Raw genomic sequence first — 27,592 nt, 5'->3', positions numbered from 1 at the left:
AACTCTGCATTCAGATGGATATCTTTACTTTTCTCCTTTGCCTTTCACTTCTTTTCTTGGCTATTTGTAAGCCCTCCTCAGACAACCATTTTGCCTTTTTGCATTTCTTTTTTTTGGGGATGGTTTTGATCACCATCTCCTGAACAGTGTTACGAACCTCTGTCCATAATTCTTCAGGCACTCTGTCTATCAGATCTAGTCCCTTGAATCTATTTGTCATTTCCACTGTATGATCAATTGTAAAGGATTAGATTTAGGTCATACCTGAATGGTCTGGTGGTTTTCCCTACTTTCTTCAATTTAAGTCTGAATTTGGCAATAAGGAGCTCATGATCTGAGCCACAGTCAGCTCCCGGTCTTGTTTTTCCTGACTGTATAGAGCTTCTCAATCTTTAGCTGCAAAGAATCAATCTGATTTCGGTATTGACCATTTGGTGATGTCCATGTGTAGAGTTGACTGTTGTGTTGTTGGAAGAGGGTGTTTGCTATGACCAGTGCGTTCTCTTGGCAAAACTCTGTTAGCCTATGCCCTACTTCATTTTGTACTCCAAGGCCAAACTTGCCTGTCCAGGTATCTCTTGACTTCCTACTTTTGCAGTCCAGTCCCCTGTGATGAAAAGGATATCATTTTTTGGTATTACTTTTAGAAGTTCTTGTAGGTCTTCATAGAACCATTCAACTTCAGCTTCTTCAGCATTAGTGGTTGAGACATAGACTTGGATTATTGTGATATTGAATGGTGTGCCTTGGAAGCGAACCAAGATCATTCTGTCGGTTTTGAGATTGCATCCAAGTACTGCAATACCAGATGAGCAAGAGCACAGATTTTGAGTTCACAGAAAAATATTAATCAAGGAAACTGTTAGGATTTGGGACTTATTTCCTATCTTAATAGGGAAGGAGGAGAGGGAGAAAGGGCACTGACTGGAAAATAAATGGCTTTTAGGGAAGATGAGTGAGCTCTTTGGAGAACAGATGGAAGATATGATAGTTTTGACTTCCCTGGCTGTGAAACTCTTGAAGAGAGGACTTAACAACAATTGAGTTCTTTGGGGGTGCTCTGCTGTTAGGGAAATAATGGGGCTCAGCAACGAAGTCTACTCTCGTACTTTTGTCTTAGTATAATTTTTATGCCACAGTGACATATTGTGAACCCTTTCAACATTAAGTTCTTTGCCAGTAAGATGTGAGTTGTGGATTTCCTTTTTTTTTTTTTTTCCTAAGTAAATAATTTGAGGTTAAACTTAGTATCAGTTAGGACTCCTATTTTTTTTTGCAGGTAATCTAAACTCAGTACATCTTGGCTCATAGAGTTGCTTTTATTTAGAAGCTCTGTGAGCCCATCCAAAGAACCTCATTTCTTGATCTTTTCTATTTTTTTATGATTTAAATTTTAACCTAAGGCTGGTTTCTCTTTTGGCTCTAAGATGGCTACCTACCAGTAGAAGTTAATGCCATATTCAAAGAAAGAGTCCTACAGTTTGCCTTGATGGGACTGTTTAAGCAGTGCGTGTGGCCAGAGATACAGAATGTGATGATGGGCCTAAGGTAACCAAGGGTACGTTATTTCTCTAGCTGGAGGTTCACAAAGTAAGAGCTCTGCTGGGAGGAGGGAAGAAGCGGAGTTACTGTTGTAAGACCACCAGGAGTGTCTCCTAAGAGTCTGCCCTGTATCTGTAGACTTTCATGTTTTATAGTATGATCTTGTCTTTTAAATAAATCAGATTCGTAGTTAAAGCCTGTCTAGAGTCTCTAGGGAGGTGACTTAGTATAATATCTTCTTTATTCTCAGTTACAAACTTTTAAACTTAGCTTGGGTTATAAGGTGATTTCAACCCTTCACTGTCATTGTGGATATTTGTGATGAGTTTAGGCATTTCAATTACATGACTCAGAACCACTTTGAGAAAACCTCAAGAGAATATCAGTCGTTTTATGTATGATTTCACATTTTCTAGCTGTGCACTTAGGAATTCATGTGATGAGGGGAGTAGTCATTTATGTGAATGGTTGGGTTACTTTTTATCTTTCCCTAGGCTTAGCTTTTTATATAAATGCATCAGTTGTTTTTGTGGCTGCTTTCCATAAATTTTATGAAATGATTTTCTGTTTTTGAAGTAAATGTAGAGCAAAACTACTATAAAGTAGGATTCAAAAATAACAATGATTTTTCACAACAAGTAAACAATGTATGATTGAGTGGGATGTATGAAATTTTTAAACCTGTCTATATGTATTTGGACCATTTTATCTTTGAATCTTAGTTTTCACATATACTCCTTACTGATATCTCATCTACTGTTGGAAAAGTAATGACTTTAGATAAATTTTTATTGAAAATGCTGGGACAAAAAATTGAAATCATTTTTAATAAGCCACAGTTGAATAGTCCTGATACAGCTATATCATTGTAGAGTATATAGAAGTTATAAAGATACTGCATTTATATGCAGTATACTTTAAAGTTTTTATACTTGGAAATGAGAAAGAAATACAAAAAAGGGAAGTATTATTCTCCCACCTATAATTAACTGTCAGAACCTATTGGCATTTTTCCTTATAGTTGTACTTTAAAAAACACAGGACTAGGGTATGTCCGTCTTTGTCCAGTGGTTAAGACTCCCTGTTTCCAATGCTGGGGACACAGGTTTGATTCCTGGTCAGGGAACTAATATCCCTAATGCCTCATGGCCAAAAAATAAAAATAAAACACTGGTTTTGTAAAACCTATACCTATGTAAAGCATTCACACAATGCAGAAAGGTAGAGAGATGGAAGTTAGAAATATCCCCCATATCGAGCACCCAGAAATGACTGTTACTAAAATTAGTTTGTTCTCAAGCATGAGCAGGATTGAAGGTTTATTTTTTTTTTTTCCATTTATTTTTATTAGCTGGAGGCTAATTGCTTTACAATATTGTAGTGGTTTTTGCCATACATTGACATGAATCAGCCATGGATTTACATGTGTTCCCCATCCCGATCCCCCCTCCCACCTCCCTCTCCATCCCATCTCTCTGGGTCTTCCCAGTGCACCAACCCTGAGCACTTGTCTCATGCATCCATCCTGGGCTGGTGATCTGTTTCACCCTTGATAGTATACTTGTTTCAATGCTGTTCTCTCTGAACATCCCACCCTTGCCTTCTCCCACAGAGTCTAAAAGTCTGTTCTGTACGTATGTGTCTCTTTTTCTGTTTTGCATACAGGGTTATCGTTACCATCTTTTTAAATGCCATATATATGCGTCAGTATACTGTATTGGTCTTTATCTTTCTGGCTTACTTCACTCTCTATAATGGGCTCCAGTTTTATCCATCTCATTAGAACGGATTCAAATGAATTCTTTTTAATGGCTGAGTAATATTCCATGGTGTATATGTACCACAGCTTCCTTATCCATTCGTCTGCTGATGGGCACCTAGGTTGCTTCCATGTCCTGGCTATTATAAACAGTGCTGCGATGAACATTGGGGTGCACGTGTCTCTTTCAGATCTGGATTCCTCAGTGTGTATGCCCAGAAGTGGTATTGCTGGGTCATATGGTAGTTCGATTTCCAGTTTTTTAAGAAATCTCCACACTGTTCTCCATAGTGGCTGTACTAGTTTGCATTCCCACCAACAGTGTAAGAGGGTTCCCTTTTCTCCACACCCTCTCCAGCATTTATTGCTTGTAGACTTTTGGATAGCAGCCATCCTGACTGGAGTGTAATGGTACCTCATTGTGGTTTTGATTTGCATTTCTCTGATAATGAGTGATGTTGAGCATCTTTTCATGTGTTTGTTAGCCTTCTGTATGTCTTCTTTGGAGAAATGTCTGTTTAGTTCTTTGGCCCATTTTTTGATTGGGTCATTTATTTTTCTGGAATTGAACTGCAGGAGTTGCTTGTATATTTTTGAGATTAATCCTTTGTTTCTTCATTTGCTATTATTTTCTCCCATTCTGAAGGTTGTCTTTTCACCTCGCTTATAGTTTCTTTTGTTGTGCAAAAGCTTTTAAGTATAATTAGGTCCCATTTGTTTATTTTTGCTTTTATTTCCAATATTCTGGGAGGTGGGTCATAGAGGATCCTGCTGTGATTTATGTCGGAGAGGGTTTTGCCTATGTTCTCCTCTAGGAGTTTTATAGTTTCTGGTCTTACATTTAGATCTTTAATCCATTTTGAGTTTTTGTGTATGGTGTTAGAAAGTGTTCTAGTTTCATTCTTTTACAAGTGGTTGACCAGTTTTCCCAGCACCACTTGTTAAAGAGGTTGTCTTTTTTCCATTGTATATTCTTGCCTCCTTTGTCAAAGATAAGGTGTCCGTAGGTACTTGGATTTATCTCTGGGCTTTCTATTTTGTTCCATTGATCTATATTTCTGTCTTTGTGCCAGTACCATACTGTCTTGATGACTGTGGCTTTGTAGTAGAGCCTGAAGTCAGGCAGGTTGATTCCTCCAGTTCCTTTCTTCTTTCTCAAGGTTGCTTTGGCTATTTGAGGTTTTTTGTATTTCCATACAAATTGTGAAATTATTTGTTCTAGTTCTGTGAAAAATACCATTGGTAGCTTGATAGGGATTGCATTGAATCTATAGATTGCTTTGGGGTAGTATACTCATTTTCACAATATTGATTCTTCCAATCCATGAACACGGTATATTTGTCCATCTATTTGTGTCCTCTTTGATTTCTTTCATCAGTGTTTTATAGTTTTCTATATATAGGTCTTTTGTTTCTTTAGGTAGATATACTCCTAAGTATTTTATTCTTTTTGCTGCAATGGTGAATGGTATTGTTTCCTTAATTTCTCTTTCTGTTTTCTCATTGTTAGTGTATACGAATGCAAGGGATTTCTGTGTGTTAATTTTATATCCTGCAACTTTACTATATTCGTTGATTGGGTCTAGTAATTTTCTGGTAGAGTCTTTAGGGTTTCCTATGTAGAGGGTCATGTCATCTGCAGACAGCGAGAGTTTCACTTCTTCTTTTCCTATCTGGATTCCTTTTATTTCTTTTTCTGCTCTGATTGCTGTGGCCAAAACTTCCAAAACTATTGCTTATTATTTTTAAAAGCCCTGCTGTATTTGCAGGTAGAGTTCCTGTTTATTTCTAATATAATTTGTGCCTCTAATTTTCCATCCTTTGCATAGCCTGTTTGTTTTAGAGGATCAACTTTTGACTTTTAAATCCCCCTTGTTCCTTTGGGTTGTTTTGTTTTTCATTAATTTCCAGTCTTATATATATATTTCATCTATTTTTGATGTCTTTCAGCTCTATTTTTCCAGCCTTTTTTAGTAAGCAATTAAGATTATACTTTTCTATGTGTTGTTTTAGCTGAATGCATCCCATATGTTTTGAGAGGTATAATTTCTTACTCAGTTTTGAGTCTTTTATTCCCATTATCACTTGTTCTTTGATTTGTCATTTGCTTAAAAATAGTTTTTAAATTTATAAGCTTGGTATGTGTCAATTTCATAAAATTCTCCATGTATTCGTGGATTATAAATGCTCCCTAATTTGGTTGCAGAGTTCTCTATATGTCCATTAAATAAAACTTTAGTTGTTTGGTTCACATTGTCTGGATACTTGCTCACTTTTAATCTGCCTAGTTACTAAGAGAAATGTGAAGAAATTTTGCTTCTTAAGTTTTCAAGGCACAGAGCTGTTATTTTTTTCTGCAGTGAATTGAATCTTTAGGGACACTTTGATAATAGTAATCCTATTATTATGTAATGTTTTTTGCCTTAGATATATTTTGTCTGATAATAAAGCAATGCCCGTCCTTATTTTTTGTTTTTTTACGTAGTATATCTTTTTCAATCCTTTGTGAGTTCTTTTGGTTTAGGTAAAAGTTATAGATGCATTTATTTCAAAGTTTAATTTGATGATCTCTTTTTCAAGGGGCAGTTTGGATTTATTTCTACCAAATTATTTTGTGATCCCTATTCTTCCTGGTTCCCCTTACCCACTCTTTCTTTTTTTTTTTTTTTTTCCCCACTCTTTCTTTTATATTGATTGGATTTTAAAAATTCCCATTTGTTTCCTCTCATGCTCCTCCTCCATTCTATCAAACATGCACTGGTTTGAAGTTATTCACAAAATTTTTTTTTTTTTTTTTAGTGTGTATACATAGTTCATCAAAGTGAAAAGCCTGTCAGCATCTTCTTACGTCTCCCTTCAAATATCAGGACCTTAGAATACCTTAGATCAGTTTACATTTCTTCATTATTGACTGATATTTTATTTCTATCTTTATGCTCCTTAGATTTCCACTGTTTGTAGTCAGTGTTAGGTTTAGATTTACCTGTATGCTTATCATTTTCGTTGCTGTTCATTCCTTCTTCCCGGATATTCTTTAGGCGTTCCTTTATTGGCTGGGGGGCTGTTAGTCAGATTTTGTTTGTTGGATCCCAGTTTTAGACACAGTGTAGTTAAAGGAGCCAATATCTGGAAACAAATGGGTAAACAATAAAATAGTGTCCAAAAGTGGGTTTCTTTCTTTTTTCCTGTTTGGATTTGCTGCATTTTCTTAATCAGAAAATTCTTGTCTTTTATCAGTTCTGTAAAGTTATTAGTCATTATCTCCTCAAATACTGTATTTCTTCATTCTCTTTTTCTAATGCTGTGATTAGACATGTGTTGGCCTCTTACATTCTTTTTCTGCATTATTTGGATTTGCTGCATTTTCTTAATCAGAAAATTCTTGTCTTTTATCAGTTCTGAAAAGTTATTAGTCATTATCTCCTCGAATACTGTATTTCTTCATTCTCTTTTTCTAATGCTATGACTAGAAATGTGTTGGCCTCTTATATTCTTTTTCTGCATGTGTCTGTGCTGCTTGCTTTGTGATTACTTCAGATAGTCTAATTTGTCAACTCTGGTGTGTAGTTTAACAGTCCATTTAAAAAAAATAATCATTATAGTTTTCATTTATAAAAGTTGTTTGGTTCACTTCTAAGTCTGTCTATTCTCATTTTAAGTAATATCTTGTTCTTTGCTCACGTGTTCTATTCTCATTCTTTAAATGTTTTAAATATATTTAATATTCCATCTCTAAAATTTCTTGGGTTTAAATCTTCTCCTTTTCTTCTTTCTGCTCTTTTGTTGTTATTGTTTTGAGTCTCTTACTCGTGGTGTCTTGTTTCCTTGTCTGTTATGTATGTTTAGATAATACTCATTTATCTGGGTTCCTCCTGTGCAAGTTATACAGGCAAATCATATATCCCCTCAGATAAAATTTGCTTTTGCTTTATACCCTACAAATGTAATTAGACCAGGAACACTTTTAAGTTAATTTCTCAGTCTGGAGCTTTCTACATTTGTTTGGGCAAAGATTAGGCTACTGACAAAGACTTAGCTGCTGAAAAAGAAACCTCAAATAAATAACAATGGCTTTAATAGGATAGGGGTTTAATTTTCTATCATGACTGTGTGGGCATAGCAACACAGGGTTGGCAGGGCAGGCTCACTATCTCTGTAGCCTGTCTTCTCCTTTACTTCTCCTTCAAGATCCAGGATCACTTACTTCCTTATCTTTATTCCAGCCGATGGCAGAGGACAAAGAGGGAAGAGGAGGTCACATTCTGGAAATGGTACACATCATTTTGTGTACCATTTTGGTCTTTTGGTCAGAATTTAATTATGCGCTCACACCAGCTGCAAGGGAAGCTGGAAAATGTAGTGTTTGTTCTTAGTAGTTAACATGTCTTATGAAAAATTGTCAGTTCTATCACTGTAGAAGGAGGGGATCATAGAAATGGCCACAACCAGCAGCCTTTTGCATTGCTAAGATAAGTAGCAGACATTTGAAATCCCAATCCAAGTGAAGGCATTTATTTACTTATTTAAATTAGTTTGAATTGGAGCATAGTTGATATACAGTGTTGTGTTAGTTTCTGCTCTGCAGCAAAGTGAATTAGTTCTACATATACATATATCTGGGCTTCCCTATGGCTCAGCTGGTAAAGAATCCGCCTGCGATGCAGGAGACCCTGGTTTGATTCCTAGGTCGGGAAGATCCCCTGGAGAAAGGGATAGGCTACCCACCCCAGTATTCTTGGGCTTTCCTTGTGGCTTAGCTGGTAAAGGATCCTTCTGCAATGCGGGAGACCCAGTTCGATTCCTGGGTTGGGAAGATCCCCTGAAGAAGGGAAAGGCTACCCACTCCAGTATTCTGGCCTGGAGAATTCCATGGACTGTATAGTCCGTGGGGTTGCAAAGAGTCAGACCCCACAGAGCAACTTTCACTTCACTGCATACAAGTATCCACTCTTTGTCAGATTCTTTTCCCATGTAGATCATCACAGAGCATTGAGTAGAGCTCCCTGTGTTGTATACAGTAGGTTCTTACTATTAATAGTTACCTACTGCCTGGCAAATCCATGGACGGAGGAGCCTGGTAGGCTACAGTCCACGGGGTCGCAAAGAGTCAGACATGACTGAGCAACTTCACTTCACCTACTCTGCATATAGTAAAGGCAGGCTTTTGGTCACACATTGTCAGACTATCTAATTCAACTATCTAATTCTCTCTTGCCCCCTTCTCCTCTTGCTCTCAATCTTTCCCAATATCAGGGTCTTTCCATTGAGTCAGCTCCTCGAATCAGGAACTGGTCAAAGTACTGGAACTTCAGCTTCAACATCAGTCCTTCCAATGAATATTCAGGGTTCATTTCCTTTAGGATTGACTGGTTTGATCTTGCTATCCAAGGGACTCTCAAAAATCTTCTCCAGCACCACAATTCAAAAGCATCAATTCTTTGGCTCTCAGCCTTCTTTATAGTCCAACTCTCACTTCCATACATGACTACTGGAGAAACCATAGCTTTTGACTCTATGGACCTTTGTCAGCAAAGCGTTGTCTCTGCTTTTTAATATGCTGTCTCGGTTTGTCATAGCTTTTCTTCCAAGGAGCAAACGTCTTTTAATTTCATGGCTGCCGTCACCATCTATAGTGATTTTGGAGCCGAAGAAAATAAAATCTGCCACTGTTTCCACTTTTCCCCCCTTCTTGCCATGAAGTGATGGGACCACATGCTGTGATCTTCATTTTTTGAATGTTGAGTTTTAAGCCAGTTTTTTTTATTTGTATATTTATTTGTGTATTATTTGTATTTATTTTTACTTTAGTGATACTGCTAGGATCTGATTTTCCTTTCTTTTTTTTAAATCTTATTTTCTTGATTTTATTATACCATTTTGGAGTTCTAAGCCTGGGTTTATTTTGTTCTATTAATATTTCCTGTTGTACAGTCTAGGATAATAGCTGTGTGTGTTTCTGGTACTCAGTGGCTGACGATATGAAAACAACTCATAGAAGTCATTGTGTCATGTTTGTTGGAATACTTCAGTTCTAAGTTAGAACACTTAGTTGGGTGGTATATTTTCTTATCCATTGTTTGGGAGGAGTACAGCATTACCAAAGGGCACTCCATCTGGGGTGTGGCCTAAGACTGTTTAGTAAGTTAGAACTCAGTCTTTACTTTCCCTTGCTTCATTTGGGTCTTCTCTCCAGATTGGAATTATTAAGTGAGCTTTCTCAGGGTTTTGTTGACTCACCAGTGGATTTCTGAAAGGTTGGAATGAGGATAGGAATTTAGCTTGGCTCAGCATCACTTCTCAAGTTTTGTTGGAAGAAGGCAGTTCTGTAACACTATCAATCCACCATTGTAGCATTAATTTTTCCCTTAGAGTTATCATAAGTCTTGGTCCTTGTTTCTAAATCATCTCCTTTGTCTATTTAAATATCTGTATAATATTCTATTGATGTACCATTGTGCAAATATTGTGAGTTCTATTATTTCCAGGCCTTATAACAGATAAATCTGTAGAGATCTTATTCATCCATGTGTTGTTTGCTACTGTTGCATTATTTCCTTAGATTGAATTTCTAGGAGTAGAATTGCTATGTCAGAGTATAACAGATATCTCTGAGTCTTGTCGCATATTGCTTTTTTTGTTTTTTAAGGTTATAGCAATTTAGATTCTCACCAGAAACGAATGAGTATACTAATTTCACTGTAGCCTCATTAGTATTTGGAAGTAGGTTTCTTTTTCTTTAAAAAAAAAAAAAGCTGTAGAATAACATCTTAAGGGTGCTTAAATATTCATGCCTTTTATTTTTATGGAGCTTTAGCATTTTTCTATGACTTTAGTTTACTCCTTATTTTCTCATCTGTGAGTTGTATATTTTATACTTGCCCAGTTAATGACTTGATGTTTTTTTCATACATGCAAACGAGTGCCTTTTTATAAAAGAAAATGTCAACCTTTACATTTTTATGTTTTGCAAAGCTATTTTTAACAAATCTTTTGCCTTTAAAAAATTTAGTTTTGTTTGAAATTTAAAATTTTAGTATATAATACAATCTTTTGTTGGTTTAAATTGAGAAAGTTATTTGATAAATGTTTTATTCTCTTTTTTGCTAGTTTTCTGTGATATTTTATTTCCTCATTCTTGTGTTCAATTTTGGTATGTGAAGAAGGTATGCTCTGATTAAATGGATAGTAATTAAGAATTTATATCAGTCTCACATACTGATTTTTTAGCAATTTCCTTATTTTAGAAAACTGACTTATTTTTATATGAAATTAGGTCTTTTTAATAGTTCTTATTATATGTGTGGATAGACTTCATTCTTTTTTTAAAAAAATAGTCTTTCATAATTTTGTCTGTTCAAGTTTTAGTCATTTTGTTTTGTTTCAAAAAAGGATTTCAAGAGCTAACTTTCCGAAATTCCTAAGATAGATCCTTGGTTTGGGCAAAAATCATTCTGTTACAGTCTTTAAACATTGTTTAGGGAAAAATATAAATAAAAATAATGTATACTGTTAGTGGTAAAAGCATCATTAACACTAGGCTGTTTCATAAGAATAATTCTTTGTGTATCTAGAGGTCTCAGCTCCTAATAAATAGAACTCTTTACATCTGTTAATCAATAAAAACTCCTTTACAGTTGTGACTGAATAACTTACAGTGAATCATTTAACTCAAAACATCAGTGAATTTTAAATAAGCAAAGAACTTCATCACTTCCATCTATCCATCACTGATAGAATTTGGCTATCTTTGTTCTGTTTATAGGTGGAAAACCATGAATTCCTTGTAAAACCTTCATTTGATCCTAACTTGAGTGAATTAAGAGAAATAATGGATGACTTAGAAAAGAAGATGCAGTCAACATTAATAAGTGCAGCCAGAGATCTAGGTAAGAATGTGTCCTTGAAAGTCTGAATATTTCTTTTGTCTACATAGTATCCACACTGAAGCTAGAAGACACAGTTGATCATGCCACTTCCTTATTTAAAATGCAAGCCCCGTTTTCTACTGACTAAAATTACAGTCACATGAAGTTTACATACAGGATTCTTTACATCTGGGGCCTGGCCTCCCCTTCAGATTCATCTCTTAACCAATGTCTCTAATCCCAGGATGACCCCACATTCCTGCCAAATGAATCACCCCATATTGCCCTTGCAACATCTTTTAAGTAAGACCTGTTTTAAATGACACTCCCTCTGTAAGCCTTATTCTATTAGAAATAGTTCACTGATTTGGCTTTGGGGTTCCCAAGCACTTCATTAGTATCAACTTTAAAAATTAATTGTTTTAAATTCCCTAGCTTATTCCCTAATTAGTCTCACACTGTTTTGTTCTATCTTGCTCTGAGTGTATAAAGCTCTTTGTAATGAGCATCTTTGACTTTTATGTTAAATGAGTAAATCTTAGCATACATATTAGAAGACCCCTCAGAGCAGTATCACTCCAGTATATGCCCATGTGTGCTCAGTCATGTCTGACTCTTTGCGACCCCATGGACTATAGTCCACCAGGCTCCTCAGTCCATGGAATTTTCCAGGCAGAAATAATGGAGGGGGTTGCCATTTCTTTCTCCAGAGAATCTTCCTGACCTAGGGATCAAACCTGCATCTCTTGAGTCTCCTGCATTGGCAGGCAGATTCTTTACCACTGCGCCACTTGGGAAGCCCCCTGTGTATGCCCATACCAACATATATAAAATTTTTAAAAAACAGTTTCCATGGAGAGTTCATATATGAACTTGATCCTAGATTTAATCTTTGACTTGAAGGATATTGAAATGTACCGTCCTCATTGTATAGATCCCTCCATGGTCTCTCTATGTCTCCTTCCTGGTCAGGTGAGATCTGGCTTCAGTTGTTGATGTTTCTAGTACTCCATAGTCATGCTTCAGCAAATAAGTTTATTTAAGTTTTAAGATACTATCTCTCTCTTCTGGTTTGGGGTCTGAAGATCACATTGATGAATGAATGAGGAGAGGACAAGCGTAAAAATTTAAAAATCTTTGGTGCATAGTCTAGCTGATTGATCATTGCCTTTTTTGTGATGCTCCCTACACTTAACAGAGTATGTGGCCTAGTGTTTTTCTAGAGTTTCGTTGTCAATCTCAGAGTCTCACATTTTTCTTTGGAAAGTGTATTTGTTTTCTTTAATTATACTCTACATTAGTTCCAGGGAAAGGCTTTGGTTAACTAAAGAACCTTCAGCAGAGCTCCTCAAGGGTAACCACCATAGCTTACCCACCCTCGTGCCCACAGCATCTGAAACACTGAGCTATCCCACTGCTGGTGCCCTGCATCCTTGGATGGGTTTACCCAGAACGGGCTCCACATCACAGACTAACATTAAAGGGGGGATTTAAATATTTTATAGATATCCTTAATTCATGTAGTTTTTTGAGTGAAGTAGGATTTGCATCTTTCCCAGTCAGATAGTATTAATAATTTCCAGTATACAGTCATGTAAATGATAAAAGTATATTTTTCACTATTTAGGTTTAAGTATTTTAAACATTTATATTTAAAATGGCTGTACATATCTATGACATACTCTTTCTTTTTTTCCTGATCATGAAGGCTTAGATCCTGGCAAACAGATTAAACTGGATTCCAGCACACAGTTTGGCTATTATTTCCGAGTAACATGCAAGGAAGAAAAAGTCCTTCGTAATAATAAAAATTTCAGTACCGTAGATATCCAGAAGAATGGTGTTAAATTTACAAACAGGTTTGTAAGCCTATGTTAAATTAAATCTTTACTAGTTCCATAAACTATTCTTTGATGAAATGTGAATGTTGCATGATAAGGAAGTTTTATTTTATTTATTGATACAAGGCATAAAATAATATTGAAGCTTTTTGTTTTTTACCTAATGAGAGGTTGGTCAGGCATCCTAACACTACTTGTTGAATAATTCAGCTTTTCTTCATTCACTGAAATGGCACTTTGGGTTTATTTTTAAGATTATCCTTTCATGTATTTCTCTTATCCTTTTATCAATATGAAATAGATTATATTACATTTTTGTGTGTTTCCATATCTGTTAGAGTTAGTTCCCTTCGTATCTCTGTTAGTTATTTTCACATGTTTATTTTTTCTAAGAAAACTTTGTCATTCTGGTATATCAATTGATGTGTCATTTAGTTTAGGGAGATGCTACCAACTTTAATGAGGCCATTCATTAGACTATAAGTTTTGTTTTTTTTTTAAATCATGTTAATGTTGGAAAAAATCTTAGTAGTTTTTTATGCGTTTTCTCTTGCTGATGTTAGGAAGCTCCTGAGGCAAATTACTTACAAGTGAAAAAGAATTATTTAAAAATAAAGTAACTGGGAGAGTAAGGTCATTATCCTTTCTCTTCTGTATTATTTTAGAACTTATGTCCAGCCTCATTCCCACCCTTCTTGGGTATTCTTAGTATTTCCAGTTAGCTTTTGTATATATGCCCCTCTTTTACCCATTTATTTAGTGTTTTTGGGTGTCTCTTATATGCAGACATTATTCTAGATGTTCAAACAACCTAGTAATGAAAAACAGTGTGTCTGTTTAGTTTGTTTCTCATAACAACTCTCTGAAATAAATAGGACAGGTTATAGTTCTCACCTTTAGATGGAGAAACTGAAACTCCAGTTCCCCAGGACTGGACAACTAGTAACCGTAGATACTCAGACCTAGATCTTCTGTTGCTCGATTTATTAGTTGCTAGTTGTTGATCACACTGTATCCCTGATTCAAGAAATGTATATACGTTATAACTAACCAGTGAGTGATTTGAAGAAATTCTGTCTTACCCAAACCAAAATATAAATACCAGAAGTTGAACTGAATGGCAGCGGTGGTTCCAAAAGCTGTGAGAAGTTCACTTGTTTATTTGTTCATTGATTTGTGTCCGCAGATTGAATGCTGCCGTGGGTCTGACTTAGTGATCATACAGTTGTCCTTATTAGAAACCTCTGATGTCTGTCATCAGGAAAAATCTAAAATCTGTACTTTAGCCTATACAATCTGATCCCTGCCCACCCCTTTTCTCTCTGGCAGCTCTTCCCTTCACACACCAGTCTCACTTTTATAGTGTCTTTGCTTCTCTCTTTTTTCCTTTCTTTCCACTTGCCTGTTTCACAGTAGTCTTTTAGTGCTCCTCTACTGTTCTTGAGCTGTATATGTGTGTTATGCCATTGGCTGATTGCATCATGCTCACAATGACTGCTTTGATTGACTAATTTCCTCCTTCTTATAAGAACTTCGCCTCTTTCTTGAATCTACTGTGAGCCCCTCACCTTTTTTGTTTTTAGCTTAATTCCCTTCCATTGATACCAGTGAATATTTTTTCTCTATTCTCATTTTTCTTCATTTTTTGTTTCAACTTGAAATTTTTATTTCCCTTTAAACCACTCAGTAAGATTGTTTTCAAGACATTTTCCTTACTTTGACAACTTTTGGTATGAAAAGACAGTTTTCTACAGTAATGAGAGAAACTGTGTGGAGTGTGTGTGTGTTGTTTTTTAATTGGGGTATAGTTGATTTACTATATTATATTAGTTTCAACAGTACAGCTGATTCAACATTTTTATAGTTCTGTACTCCATTACAAGTTATTATGAGGTAATAGCTCTAATTCCCTGTGTTGTATAATATATCCTTGTTCCTTATTTATTAAAATAGTAATTTCTATTTCTTAATCCTACACCCCTAATTTGTCCCTCCCCTCTTCCCTCTCACCACTGTAATCAGTAGTTTATTTTCTCTATCTGTGAATCTGTTTCTGTTTTGCTGTCTACATTCGTTTTATTTTTTAGGTTCCACATGTAAGTGATATTATACAGTATTTGTCTTCCTCTGACTTATTTCTCTAAGCCTAATATTCTTGAGATCCATTCACATTTCTGCAGGTGGTTCATTATTTTTAATGGCTGAGTGATACACACACATACCACATCTTTATCCATTCATATGTTGATGAGCAGTTGATTTGCTTCCATATCTTGGGTGTTGTAAATAGTGTAGTTTGTGTATGTATTTTAAAGGGAAGATGGCCTCTATCCTAATAGGGATGAAGACTTACTCCATTTAAATATTTGAGAAAAGATTACAGATCAGAATTTTACTCAAGGGAATAATTTTTATAGCAAGAATTGTGCCAGTGGGCCATTCCAAACGACATAAATGTTAACACACTGAATTCCGGTCACATCTACCCCTAATGAGTTGCCCATTTTCTACTGATGTTTCCATTTTAATTATTGTTTTGATGCTTTATAGGATAATATTCTGGATATATTTCAGAGGTAGTGCACATTACCTCCAGTGGATGTTTTAATATTTCTAATAATACCATTATCTTGATTTGCAGTAAACTGACTTCTCTCAATGAAGAGTATACCAAAAATAAAACCGAATATGAGGAAGCCCAGAATGCCATTGTTAAAGAAATTGTCAATATTTCTTCAGGTAAATTTACTAGAATTGATATATTAGATGTTTGGGAAATGACCTGGATTTTGGTAACAGAAATGATATTGGGCTGTTTGAAGAGAGGGTTTTTGTTGTTTTTTGTTGTTGTTGTTATTTTTTAAAGCTGCGGCACACTGTGACTATTGTGTTAAGCTTCCTCTGAAGGAATGCATGCTGTGCTGCATTAGGAAAATTAACTGGAAGTTGCTCTCATACTTAGAAAGATGAACTAGTGCAGACTAAGGAATGGGAATATTCTGTAATATTCTGTAAAACAAAGACAGGCAGAAAAGCACAAAACTTGTAGTTATAACAAGGAAAAGAAGCACTAGGGACTGTAAGGCACTAATACCTTAGATCTAGGGGCTCATGCTGTAGGTTATGGAGATACATATCACTGAAAAGCAAATAGAAATTACATAGAAAGCAAGCTTTTTTGAGTTCTGTATGCCATTTCATAGATTTTCAGAGTCTGTTCTTGAGGACACCTGTTAGAAATGATTGTCTTTTTTTTTTTCCCGGCCATGTTTTGTGGCTTGCGGCATCTTAATTCCCTGAACAGGGATTGAACCAAGCCCACAACAGTTAGAAGTGCTGAATCCCATCCACTGAACTGCCAGGGAGCTCCCAAGATGATTGTCATATAATTGAAAGGACAGTCTGACTTGGCTCTATGATATTGCCCTTAGCATGGAATGAATGTATATAGCACAGGGTAGGTAGTGATGTGTTAAGCTGGAAGCCTTTGCCTATCATCGTTTGTGTGTATTGAGCATAACCTTTATTGTGCCTTAAAAAACACACTGAAGAATTACCTTAGCCAACTGATCGAGGTTGGCATCACCAATGACAAATGACTTTATATGTATGTGCTTCCTGATGTGATGTCGAGGAAAAGATACGATATCACTTGTGCACAGGCATACCCCGTTGTATTCACAGGTATTGTCTTATTTTGTCTTGTCTTACAAATTGAAGGTGTGTGGCAACTCTGCCTTGTCAGATGATGGTTAGCATTCTTTAGCAATGTATAGTGTAAATACAACTTCTATATGCACTGTGAAACCAAAGCATTTGTGTGACTCGCTTTATTGTAATATTCCTTTTATTGCACCCGTGATCTGGAACTGAACCTGCAATACCTCCAAGATAGGCCTGTAGTGTTCCTGACCAAAAAAAAAAAAATTTAATCTGAATAGCAACAAGAAGAAAAATGTTGGATAAATTTAGATCGTGTGACAAACTTTTTAAGGCCTGGACTCTTTAAAAATGTCAGTGTCAGGACTTCCCCAGTGGTTAAGGCTCTATGCTTCCAGTGCAGGAGGCAAGGGTTCTATCCCTGATCAGGGAACTAAGATCTCATGTGCCATGTAGCTTGGTCAAAACATGACAAACAAAAAGCATGTCAGTTTCATGGAAGCAAAGAAGGAATTGGCAGATTGTGTTCCAGATTAAAGGAGACTTAAAGTGACAGGACAGTCAAAGACATGAAGATGATCCTTGATTGAATCTGGGACTAGGGGTTGGACCTGGGGACTAGCTATAAGGACACCATTGGGACAAATTGGCAAAGTTTAATATAAGATAATAAGGTATTGGTGTCATACTTCTTGGGTATGTATTATGATTAAGTAGGAGGATGTCCTCCTACTTGTTCTCAGGATATGGGTACTGAGTTGTTTAGGAGTAATAGGTCATTTAAAAAGTATAAGCATGTATAATTTTGTAAATTGTTTTACTATTATAAATTTTTATACTGAATCAGAAAGAAGCATAATACTTTTAAAGGGTTTTGTTATACCTTATATTTGTGTTGAGATGAATGAGATCTGTAAAGATTACATTTTTATTTGGTGTTAATCAGATCGTGTAGCATGGTTATCTTCTTATAGTTGAATTATGTTCCTTCCTAGGTGACACTTGTAAGGACCCTAAAAATACACTGCATAAATTCAAACTGGAAGTCTTCCCCAAAAATAATATTAACTAATATTCATTAAGCACCTAGTAGGTTAAAGCTGTTAGATTTTAACATTTGAAAAGAAGGTTTTGTATTTGGAGTCACCTTGAATTGAAATGAAATCTCTTCTTGGTCTAATATATACATTGTAAACTATCTTTATTAAAAATATAGTAGGGACTTCCCTGGTGGTCCAGTGGCTGGGACTCTGTGCTCCCAATGCGGGGGGCCTGGGTTCGATCCCTGGTCAGGGAACTAGATTCCACATGCTGCAACTAAGAGTTCACATGCCACAACCAAGACTTGGCACAGCCAAATAAATAAATAAAAATAAATTTATAAAAATAAATAAGTAAATAAAAATAATAGATCATTTTTCTAATTTTCTGTCTTACTCTTAAACCAGAAAAGGTGATGCTGTAAGAACCAGTTGATGTGAGATACCAGATACTGACTCTTGATTGAGAGGCTTGTTTTCTTTTATTATAAACCTATTCATGTTAGTATGTTAGAAATTTTGTGAGAATTATATAAGTACTCCACTAATATTTAAGTAATTCTCAAAAGTTCCTATTGCTGTATGGTAGGGTAATGAGAACTCTCCCCTTCCCCCCTGTTTTATATGTTAGGTAAAACAGGAATAAATTTTAAAGTAAAGCATTAAGAATTATTTGTATTTGGCCATTTATACATGAATTTTTTATTTTCTCACTTTTATGGGGGATAAGGGAATCAAAGATGAAGCAGATTTCCTGCCATTTGATTAAGCTCATAATGTTGTATTTTTCTAAAATGAGATGGTGTTCTCTTGAATGTCTCTTAAGGCTCTGGACACATTGATATCCATGTGATAGTTCCACATGACCCAGGCGCCTGTTATACCAACCCCTCTGACCTATTAAAATTTTAGAATCTGTTCTAAAAATTTGGACCGTTTTTATTGGCTAATCATGCTTTGCCTAGCATGTGTGAGGGACTGTTTAATGTATGTAATAACTTTTAGTTGTAAGTTACCGCTGTAGCAGAGTGGAATCTTGTTCAAAGTGTTTTAGGTGACAATTATTGATCTAAGTTTATGCTAAAATTTAATTGCAAGGCAGGAAAAAACACAAGTAACAATCCTGAGAGTCACATTGTATCTTATTACCTGGTGTTTGCAGGTTTCTTAGGCAATTGTGAAATCCCATCCTGGTTTCAGACTCTTAAAATTTAGAAGTGTGCCTCACCCTGCTTTTCTTACTTGCAATATATCATGAAAGTGTTTCCATGAAAACTTTTTCTTATTTTTTTTAAACCTCTGCCTCATTTCTTTATATAAGCAGCCATGTGCTTTTATATTTTAATGGATTTTGGTAAGGGATTTTTGAAATCTGTTGATAGTAGGGAGAAAAATGTGACAAGACGTTTTAACCTCTTGTTGAATTTTAGGTGTTCCTTTCATGTTTATTATAGCAAAAACCTCTGTTAATTTTTTAGAAACATATAAATTAGGAAATGGACTTTGAATTCACAAATGGAGTCAGGTTGAACTTATTCTTAAACCTGCTTATCTGTATTTTTTCTTATTCCATCTTCCACATAGGCTATGTAGAACCGATGCAGACCCTCAACGATGTGTTAGCTCAGCTGGATGCTGTTGTCAGCTTTGCTCATGTGTCCAATGCAGCACCTGTTCCCTATGTACGGCCAGTCATTTTGGAAAAAGGACGAGGGAGAATTACACTGAAAGCATCCAGACATGCTTGTGTTGAAGTTCAAGATGAAGTCGCATTTATTCCTAATGATGTTCACTTTGAAAAAGATAAACAGATGTTCCACATCATTACTGGTAAAAAACCTTGTTTATGGGCTTTTGGGGAATAGTGTTTCCCCTTGTTTATGTTGGAGCAGATGTTTATTTTAGGTTGATGTAGAAAATCCTAGTCTTTGATGGTAGAAAAACAATGCTTTTTCTTATTAGTTAATAATATGTGAGTGAGTGAATATATGAATGAACAAGAATGAAACTGCTGTTCCAAGGGTTCAGTGCATTTAAAAATAAACATCTCTTCATCCTCAAAGTGCACCTTTGGGCCAGACCTTTCGGTAGTGAGGTCATTGAAGGTCAGGCAGAATTAGCTGCTGGAATGTCTTCAGCTTAGGATAGCAGTTCTTTTAAAGACACAATACTATATTCATGTGAAACTAAAAAAAAGTGGACTTGTGTGTAGACCAATGTAGCATGTCTCAGACTAAATCATTTTGAGAGATCTTAACCAGATTCTAGAAAACAAAAGTGTTAGGGTGTGGGGGTGGTAGGAGTCTTTGGGTAAATATGTTTGGGAAACAGTCAATGATTATATTTTATTCCCCTAATTGGATTTTTGAGTTGTTCATATAACTTAACCCATCATCTCCAGCCTTTTTGGCACCAGGGACCAGTTTCATGGAAGACGATTTTTCTACGGACCAGGGTGGGGGAAGGGATGATTTGGGGGTGATTCAAGCCCAATAAATTTATGGTGCACTTTATTTCTGTTGTTACATCAGCTCCACCTCAGATCACCAGGCTTTAGTTTCCGGAGGTTGGGGACCTATGATCTAACCCATTAACTGGTAAATTTCACATTTTCCAAAAGTGGGTCATGTCCTTGGGTTTTAGTGTGAAGTTTACTCGAAGGATTTGATCATACTGATTCATTCTCTAATAGATCCATCATTAATGAATTAATAGTGTTTAGTTAATTAATCAATTAGGCCAGTACTGCTTTCCTGAATGTCATAAAGTTATCGTGCAGGCAGCTTTGTGAGGGGCAGTGTCTGTGTGGTCTTCCTAGACCATAGTCAGATTATAGATAAGATATATTTTTCATGGGTCCTTTTGAAGAAGGGCACAGAGTAGATTTGCCTGAACAGAAAATGGCATTGTTTCAGGGACTAGTGTAAGGCAGGGACTTTGTTCATGCCTTTGGGCAGCCTGTGGTCTGCTTTTCATGTTATATCACAAGAGAGTCATCAATGTGCAACTTAGGACTAATAGTCAATTATTATTAGCAAAAATAAGTTAATAATCTTGCTTGTTGATATAATTTGTTTTATAGGTCCCAATATGGGAGGGAAATCAACATATATTCGCCAGACTGGGGTGGTGGTTCTCATGGCCCAGATTGGGTGTTTCGTGCCGTGTGAGTGGGCAGAGGTGTCCATTGTGGACTGCATCTTGGCCCGCGTAGGGGCTGGTGACAGTCAGTTGAAAGGAGTCTCCACGTTTATGGCTGAAATGTTAGAAACTGCTTCTATCCTCAGGTGAGTACAGTTCCCAGGCTCTTGAAAGTAGATATGGATGTCTCTGTCCTTTGAAACATCTGCAGTCTTTTATTTAGTTTAATAGTTTTCCTGTGAGCTTTATGCACTTTATATTGTCTTTTTCTTTTTTTTAACTCTTTATTTATTTTTCTGTGTCGGGTCTTAGTTGCCCTGCGGTGTGAGGAATCTTCACACATGAGGGATCAAACCTGCATCCCCTTCATGCAAAGTGGGTTCCTTACCACTGGGCAACCAGGGAAGTCCCACTTTATATTATCTTAAAAGGGAGATGGTTGTGGAAAGCTTCTTTTATTTATTATTTTTTATTTTTTGACTGTGCCGTGTGGCATGCAGGATCTTTGTTCCCCAGCCCAGGATTGAACCTATGCCCCCTGCAGTGGAAGCACAGTCTTAACCACTGGACCGCCCGGGAAGGCCTATCTGATTTTTAAAGTTGTCTTCTTTAGGTTTCTAGTAGTTGTTCACCTTATAAGTCTCCCCACTGCCATGCTTTTTCTTACATTGTCCACACTGCCTGGACAGGTCCTTCCTTGCTGTTTACCAAGTCCTTTTCTAATCTTTACATGCCCTTAACAGAAATTCTACTTCTTTGATGACTTTGTCTCATGTGCCTAAGGTCACAAGTGTTTCTTCATACTCTGACATGCCTGTAATTTATTAGCTTTTTATTTTAGAGGTTATGAAATCTCTTGTCTTTATTTTTAGGAGCTTCTTTGAAGACAGGGAGGCTATGCCTTCTGTTTCTTGGAGTCTTCTGAAGTACTCTGCACATAGTAGATCCTTAATAAATTATGTATTGATTATTCTTTGTGGGGAATTACAAAAGCAGTACAGACATTCAGTATAGTAATTGGTAAAGTTCCCCTTACATTTGGTCAAAAAGAAAAGAAAATGTTAATACATGGTGTTGGCAGGGCTGTAGCAGGCACACAGATTTATGTGACCATCAGCCATGTATGTGAGTATCACCACGCCCTTGTCCCATATTCTCTGGGCATTATTTTTTTTAAATCTTGACTGATTTGATTGTTAAAAAGTGCTTTATCTGGAAATTCTTAGATTAGAACTAGTGGGATTGGTAATTTAAAAAACACTTATTCACTATGTTTCCTTTTATAATTTGTTAACGTTTTTGGCACATTTTTTTCATTGTATTGCCTTAATTTTTTTTTTCTTACATTACCACATGCTATGTCATGGGAAATTTTCATGTAATTATATGTTTCAGGTCTGCAACCAAAGATTCCTTAATAATCATAGATGAATTGGGAAGAGGAACCTCTACCTATGATGGATTTGGATTAGCGTGGGCTATATCAGAGTACATTGCAACAAAGATCGGTGCTTTTTGCATGTTTGCAACCCATTTTCATGAACTTACAGCCTTGGCCAATCAGATACCAACTGTTAATAATCTACATGTCACAGCGCTAACTACTGAAGAGACTTTAACTATGCTTTATCAGGTGAAGAAAGGTGAGCACGTTCCACTGGTGTATGTAAATTCAGTGTTCCTACCCTTGGAGTCATTAGTAATTGCTTTATTCTACAGTAGGATGAATTATCGATGTTTTTACAGAACACATTTACCTCTTTACAGTGTAGGGACAGGGACATGGGTACATTATTTACATTTCTATGTCTCATCATAGAACCATTCATTTTAAAGCAGTCACCAAAAGCATGATCTATACTCTTGAACATCATCAGGGATTTTGTACTACTTCTCAGGTCACCATGTTTTCTTGTCAAAATAGCTGTGGTAGTGGTTTAATCACTAAGTCGTGTCCAACTTTTACAACCCCATGGCCTGTAGCCCACCAGCCTCCTCTCTCCAAGCGGTTTCCCAGGCAAGAATGCTGGAGTGGGTTGACATTTCCTACTCCTTTTTATATAAGCAGCTTAAAGCTGGGGTTTCCAGAGGTCTTGAAATTGTTGGTAGTTTCGACTTATTTGTTGGTATTTCAACCTTTCAGAAAAGTTTGTCGTTAGTGGGTCTGGCAGCTAATCAGATGACTGACATTGATGAGATGAACGTACTATAAAAGGGTTTTTTTTTTTTTTTAATAAAAGTTTTTATTGCTTTAACATTTCATTAGATATCAGAATAGCTTTTTCAGATTGCTTTTTGATTTTCCATGAACATGTTTTTTCTGTTATCTGTTGGTTGCACATAAATGAGGTACTATTTTTAATTCTTTGTTGCTTATGTTTGTAGGAATTCTTTTGAGTTACTATTTGCATCATTATTGTTGATAGAGAATATAGATAGTCTTGGTTAGATCTGGCATATAGCATGAAGTTGAGGTTTGGGTTTTAAAAAGTGTTTTGTGTGATAAAGAAATGGGTTCAAAATATTGAAAAAGATCAGGTGAAGATAGGAACAGGTTTGTCCTTCACTGTGGATGTTTATCAAACACTTGCTTCTATTTTATTTTTGTTTTTTTCTAAGTTGTGTAAAATATCCAGCTCCAGAATGTTTGGGATGTCTACTAGGCCAAAAGAAAATTTACAGTTGAGGCAAAAATGGGAGCTCCATGATAACCCTGTGAGCTTCATTGATATTAAACATTTGGAAGGAATCTCTTAAGTCAGTTATTTTCTGCCCACAGGGGTGAAGATAACATGCCTAGTCTGTAAACTCACTAGTCTACTTTTGGGTCAAAAATTTCATTGTCATATGAAGTATATTTTGAGTTAAATGTTGCTCCTAATTAGAGACACTTTATATTTATCTCTTTTTTTTTAAATAGTACTTTAGTTCCTCCCTTTTGAAATAAGAAAACCTCAGAGAGATTGTGTTGATTAATTTTTCTTCAGTTTCAGTTATTTGTCTAGACCTTTGAGGATTATTTATCAAGCCTTTTCTCTGTTTTTGTAATTTTTCCTACTCCATTTGTCAAGGATAAAATATAGTGCTGTATGCCGAGTCATAATCACTTTTCATTGGAGGCTTAAATAAAATTCCTTTAAGTAACACTGAAACATTTGGCTAATGCATTTGAAATAATGCAAGTTTAAGTTTCCTGATTGACAGAGTGAGAAAAATAAATTCCATTTACATAAATTGCCCTCTCTTCCTACTCCCCAAATTTCTTGTAGGTGTCTGTGATCAAAGTTTTGGGATTCATGTTGCTGAGCTTGCTAATTTCCCCAGGCATGTAATAGAGTGTGCTAAACAGAAAGCCCTAGAGTTGGAGGAGTTTCAGAATATTGGGAAACCACAGGAATGTGATGGACTGGAACCAGCAGCAAAGAGGTGCTATCTGGAAAGAGAGGTTTGTCAGATTGTTCTTGTAGTTTTTTCCCCTGTATGATTCTATTTAATTATTGATCATTCATTATTGGTTTCTACTTGCATTTCTTTGCATGTCAAAGAATACATCTGTATCATTTTGGTTTCACCACTACACACATCTGCACAATCAAAAATATCATTTCTAGTTCCAAATTTCAAAAGTAGGAGGATAGGAATATTAGTGTAGGTTTAAAATAAGTAATTCAGAGGAGTTACAGAAGCCCACATACATCTTTGATTACCTATAAACAAATAGATCATATTTACTCAAATGCTTACTAGTTAAGATAATAAATAAACATAGTTCCTGCCCTCCAGTTGTTTAGAAACTAGTTGGGGATGTAGCAATGTGAACATGCCATAGAGAATGCGACAGGTGTTTACTCAGGAAAGCTCTCTGTGGGCAGGCTTTTCAGTTCTTGTGGATGAAGTGGATCTTAGGTTGGACCTTCTGAGTGGTGGGTGAAATTGAGATGTTCACACAGAAAGGTATAAGCATTTATTTGCCCAGTGTATTTTTTAAAAATTAAAGGATTATTTTTAATGGTTTTCTATAATAAGAAAAATAAGAGAATCTTAATTTATTTCTGGAAGCATTTACTGTGATAATGCGTTGTGACAACTTCTTGTCACATTGTTAGCTTTTACCCAGTGAAATTTTTGTTCTTATTTGGATAGATGTTACAATAACAGATGATGTGTGTGGTTTTTTTTTTTGTGTGTGTGTGTGTATGGTTTTTGAACTTAAAAGATAAGGTTTATATCTGTTGTGTCTGTACAGCAGGAGAAATGTGTTATAACTTGTTAATAGTTTTACCTAGGGAAGATTGCCATCCTGGCTGTGAAATGGTCTTAGTATCAGCCCCACAGCTATCCATGATCCAGGATTAGGTAGACTCCTTTATGTAATTGGTTCCAATTAGAACAGAAATCATAGACTTTTGATAACGTTACTTATAATGAATTTTTTTAAAATTCTTAAGCTAATGGAGACATGTAACACAGAATTATCAATGTTACTCAGTCTAGATTTTACTTTACTGGGGGGAAAGGCACTTTTTATTTAACAGAGATATAGTTCTTCTTTATCTTTTCATTTGGATTATCTACCTTTCACCTTTAAGATATATATGGCCAACTGGCTCCCTGGTAAGAAGCAGGCTTTAGTTCCATTTCATACGTAGTGATAAACATTATACCTTTTGCCAGGCACCGTTCTTAGCATCGTGCACATACTAGCTCTAATTTTCGCAGCAGCCCTGTGTTCATAATATTATTGTCCCTATTTTATGGATGAGGAGTATGTGTTAAGGAATTTGCCCATGGTTCACAGAGCAAGTTCTTTAGAATGGCAATGACTAGGCAGTAAAATAAACAAAGAAGAAACATCCCATGTGTGTGTGTGTGTGTGTGTGTGTGTGTGATTACTAAATTTTCAGTGACTGTTTATGCCTCACAGTATTTGTAAACCTTGAGTTCTTTTTTCCCCAGAAGGCTAAGTTATGTATCAATTACACAACCTGAGGGATTTGGAAACTACTAAAATATTCAGCCCCTTTGTCATTAGCAGCTGAAAATATAGTTATAAATATCCTTTTAATGACTTGCCATGAAGAAATACAGTCAACTGAGGGCTTTGCTATAAATTCTAAATGGTGTGCATTTTAATGAATGTTGTTTAAATATTGGGTGGTATGTTTAGATTGAAATTGTAATGAAACAAATCATGACTATTTAATGTGACTTTTAGAAAAGTCATTTTTAAAAGACTAATGAAATGTTCACATGTTTTTTCAGCAAGGTGAAAAAATTATTCAAGAGTTTCTATCCAAGGTAAAGCAAGTGCCCTTTACTGAAATGTCAGAAGAAAGCATCACAAGAAAGTTAAAACAGCTAAAAGCTGAGGTGATTGCAAAGAATAATAGTTTTGTAAATGAAATCATTTCCCGAATAAAGGTAACTGCGTGAGTAAATTCCACAAATGGAATGAAGATAATATTGATAAGCTATTGTTTGTAATGCTTTTGTATTGTTTTATATTAACCCCTTTTCCATGCTGTTGGCAATTGATGTCCATGGGGTATCAAATTAGTAAAATATTTAGTATACTTTGCGCTCCCTGAGTATATTTTCAAAAATCTTTATTTTGAAAAATGAAAACTGTAACTGAGGAATACGTAAATGGACATAGGCAATAGTAGGCAATATGTTGAATATTATAAATAAAATCATGTATTAGTTTTTAGAATTTGATATGTGTTGTATTTCTTTGTAATAAGACTTTTACACATTTTTCCATATTCCTGAATGGTAAGAAACAAGTAGGCTAGAGACTTGTAAAAAAGCAAGGGGTCTTAAAGCTGGAAGGAACTCATGGAACTCATTTCCAGTGGTTCTGCAGTGTCCATCTGTTGGCAGGAGCCAGGTTGGCTGCTCGCACCTCAGCTAAGGAAGTTATAAATCCAGAGTCCTGGTGTAATCCTCCATCCCATCTGGCATTCTCCCACCTCCGGTCTGTGATGAAACTTAGAAACCTGGATTTTAACAAAATCTTTCGGATTGAACCCTGATTTAAGGGAGAGGTTAATAAGAGTTTAATTGCTGGTCCTGCTGAACACAGGAAGGACAGCCGTTTTAATAAATGGTGATAGGATGATAGGGTATTCATATAGGAACAAAATGAAATCAGATCTCTATTCCATATCCTATATAAAAATTAACTTCAGTTAATTTTCTACCTAAATGTATATAGAAACACGACCAAGTTTTTTATGTTGTAGTTCTATAGAAAATGATATGCGGAAATATTTTTATGACTATTTGGGAAATATGAAAATTGCTTTGGAAAGGATTTCTTAAGTCAAATGTGTTCCATTAAGTTTGACACACTTAGCTATATTGAAATTGGGAAATGATTTTCATTAAAAGATGTCACAAAGTGAAAAGACTACAGGTGACTATTGAACAACGTGGGGGTTAGGGACAGTGACTCCGCCCCTCCCCCTGCCCCCGTGCAGTTAAAAACCCACATAAGACTTTACAGTCCCTCCGTATCCACAGTTGTGCCTCCATAGATTCAGCCAGTGGTGTATCATGGTATTGCAGTACGTATTGAAAAAAATCCAAGTATAAGCAGACCCACACAGTTCAAATCAGTGTTGTTCAAGGGTCAGCTATAGATCCATAATGGAGAACATATTATTTTTTTTTTTTTCCAGTGGGTTTTGTCATACAATGGAGAACATATTAGTACCACATAAAATATCAAAGAATTTGTAT

General features: G+C 35.8%; 1 protein-coding gene across 1 annotated transcript in view; it reads left to right on the top strand.

Moving 5' to 3' along the window:
* The window catches only part of MSH2 (mutS homolog 2), a 75,538-nt gene extending 48,977 nt beyond the window's left edge, over positions 1–26,561 (top strand). Inside the window, exons 9-16 of the mRNA XM_065929317.1 lie at positions 11,064–11,187; positions 12,875–13,025; positions 15,649–15,746; positions 19,292–19,537; positions 20,790–20,994; positions 22,244–22,491; positions 24,118–24,293; positions 26,111–26,561. Of these exons, the coding sequence (XP_065785389.1) occupies positions 11,064–11,187; positions 12,875–13,025; positions 15,649–15,746; positions 19,292–19,537; positions 20,790–20,994; positions 22,244–22,491; positions 24,118–24,293; positions 26,111–26,281 (1,419 nt within the window). The 3' untranslated portion in view covers positions 26,282–26,561. The remainder of the gene's footprint in view (positions 1–11,063; positions 11,188–12,874; positions 13,026–15,648; positions 15,747–19,291; positions 19,538–20,789; positions 20,995–22,243; positions 22,492–24,117; positions 24,294–26,110) is intronic.
* Positions 26,562–27,592: the final 1,031 nt, after the last annotated feature.

The sequence above is a fragment of the Muntiacus reevesi genome, chromosome 3 (genome assembly GCF_963930625.1).
Source record: "Muntiacus reevesi chromosome 3, mMunRee1.1, whole genome shotgun sequence".
Taxonomy (NCBI): domain Eukaryota; kingdom Metazoa; phylum Chordata; class Mammalia; order Artiodactyla; family Cervidae; genus Muntiacus; species Muntiacus reevesi.
This window is presented reverse-complemented; position numbering and strand designations above follow the sequence as displayed.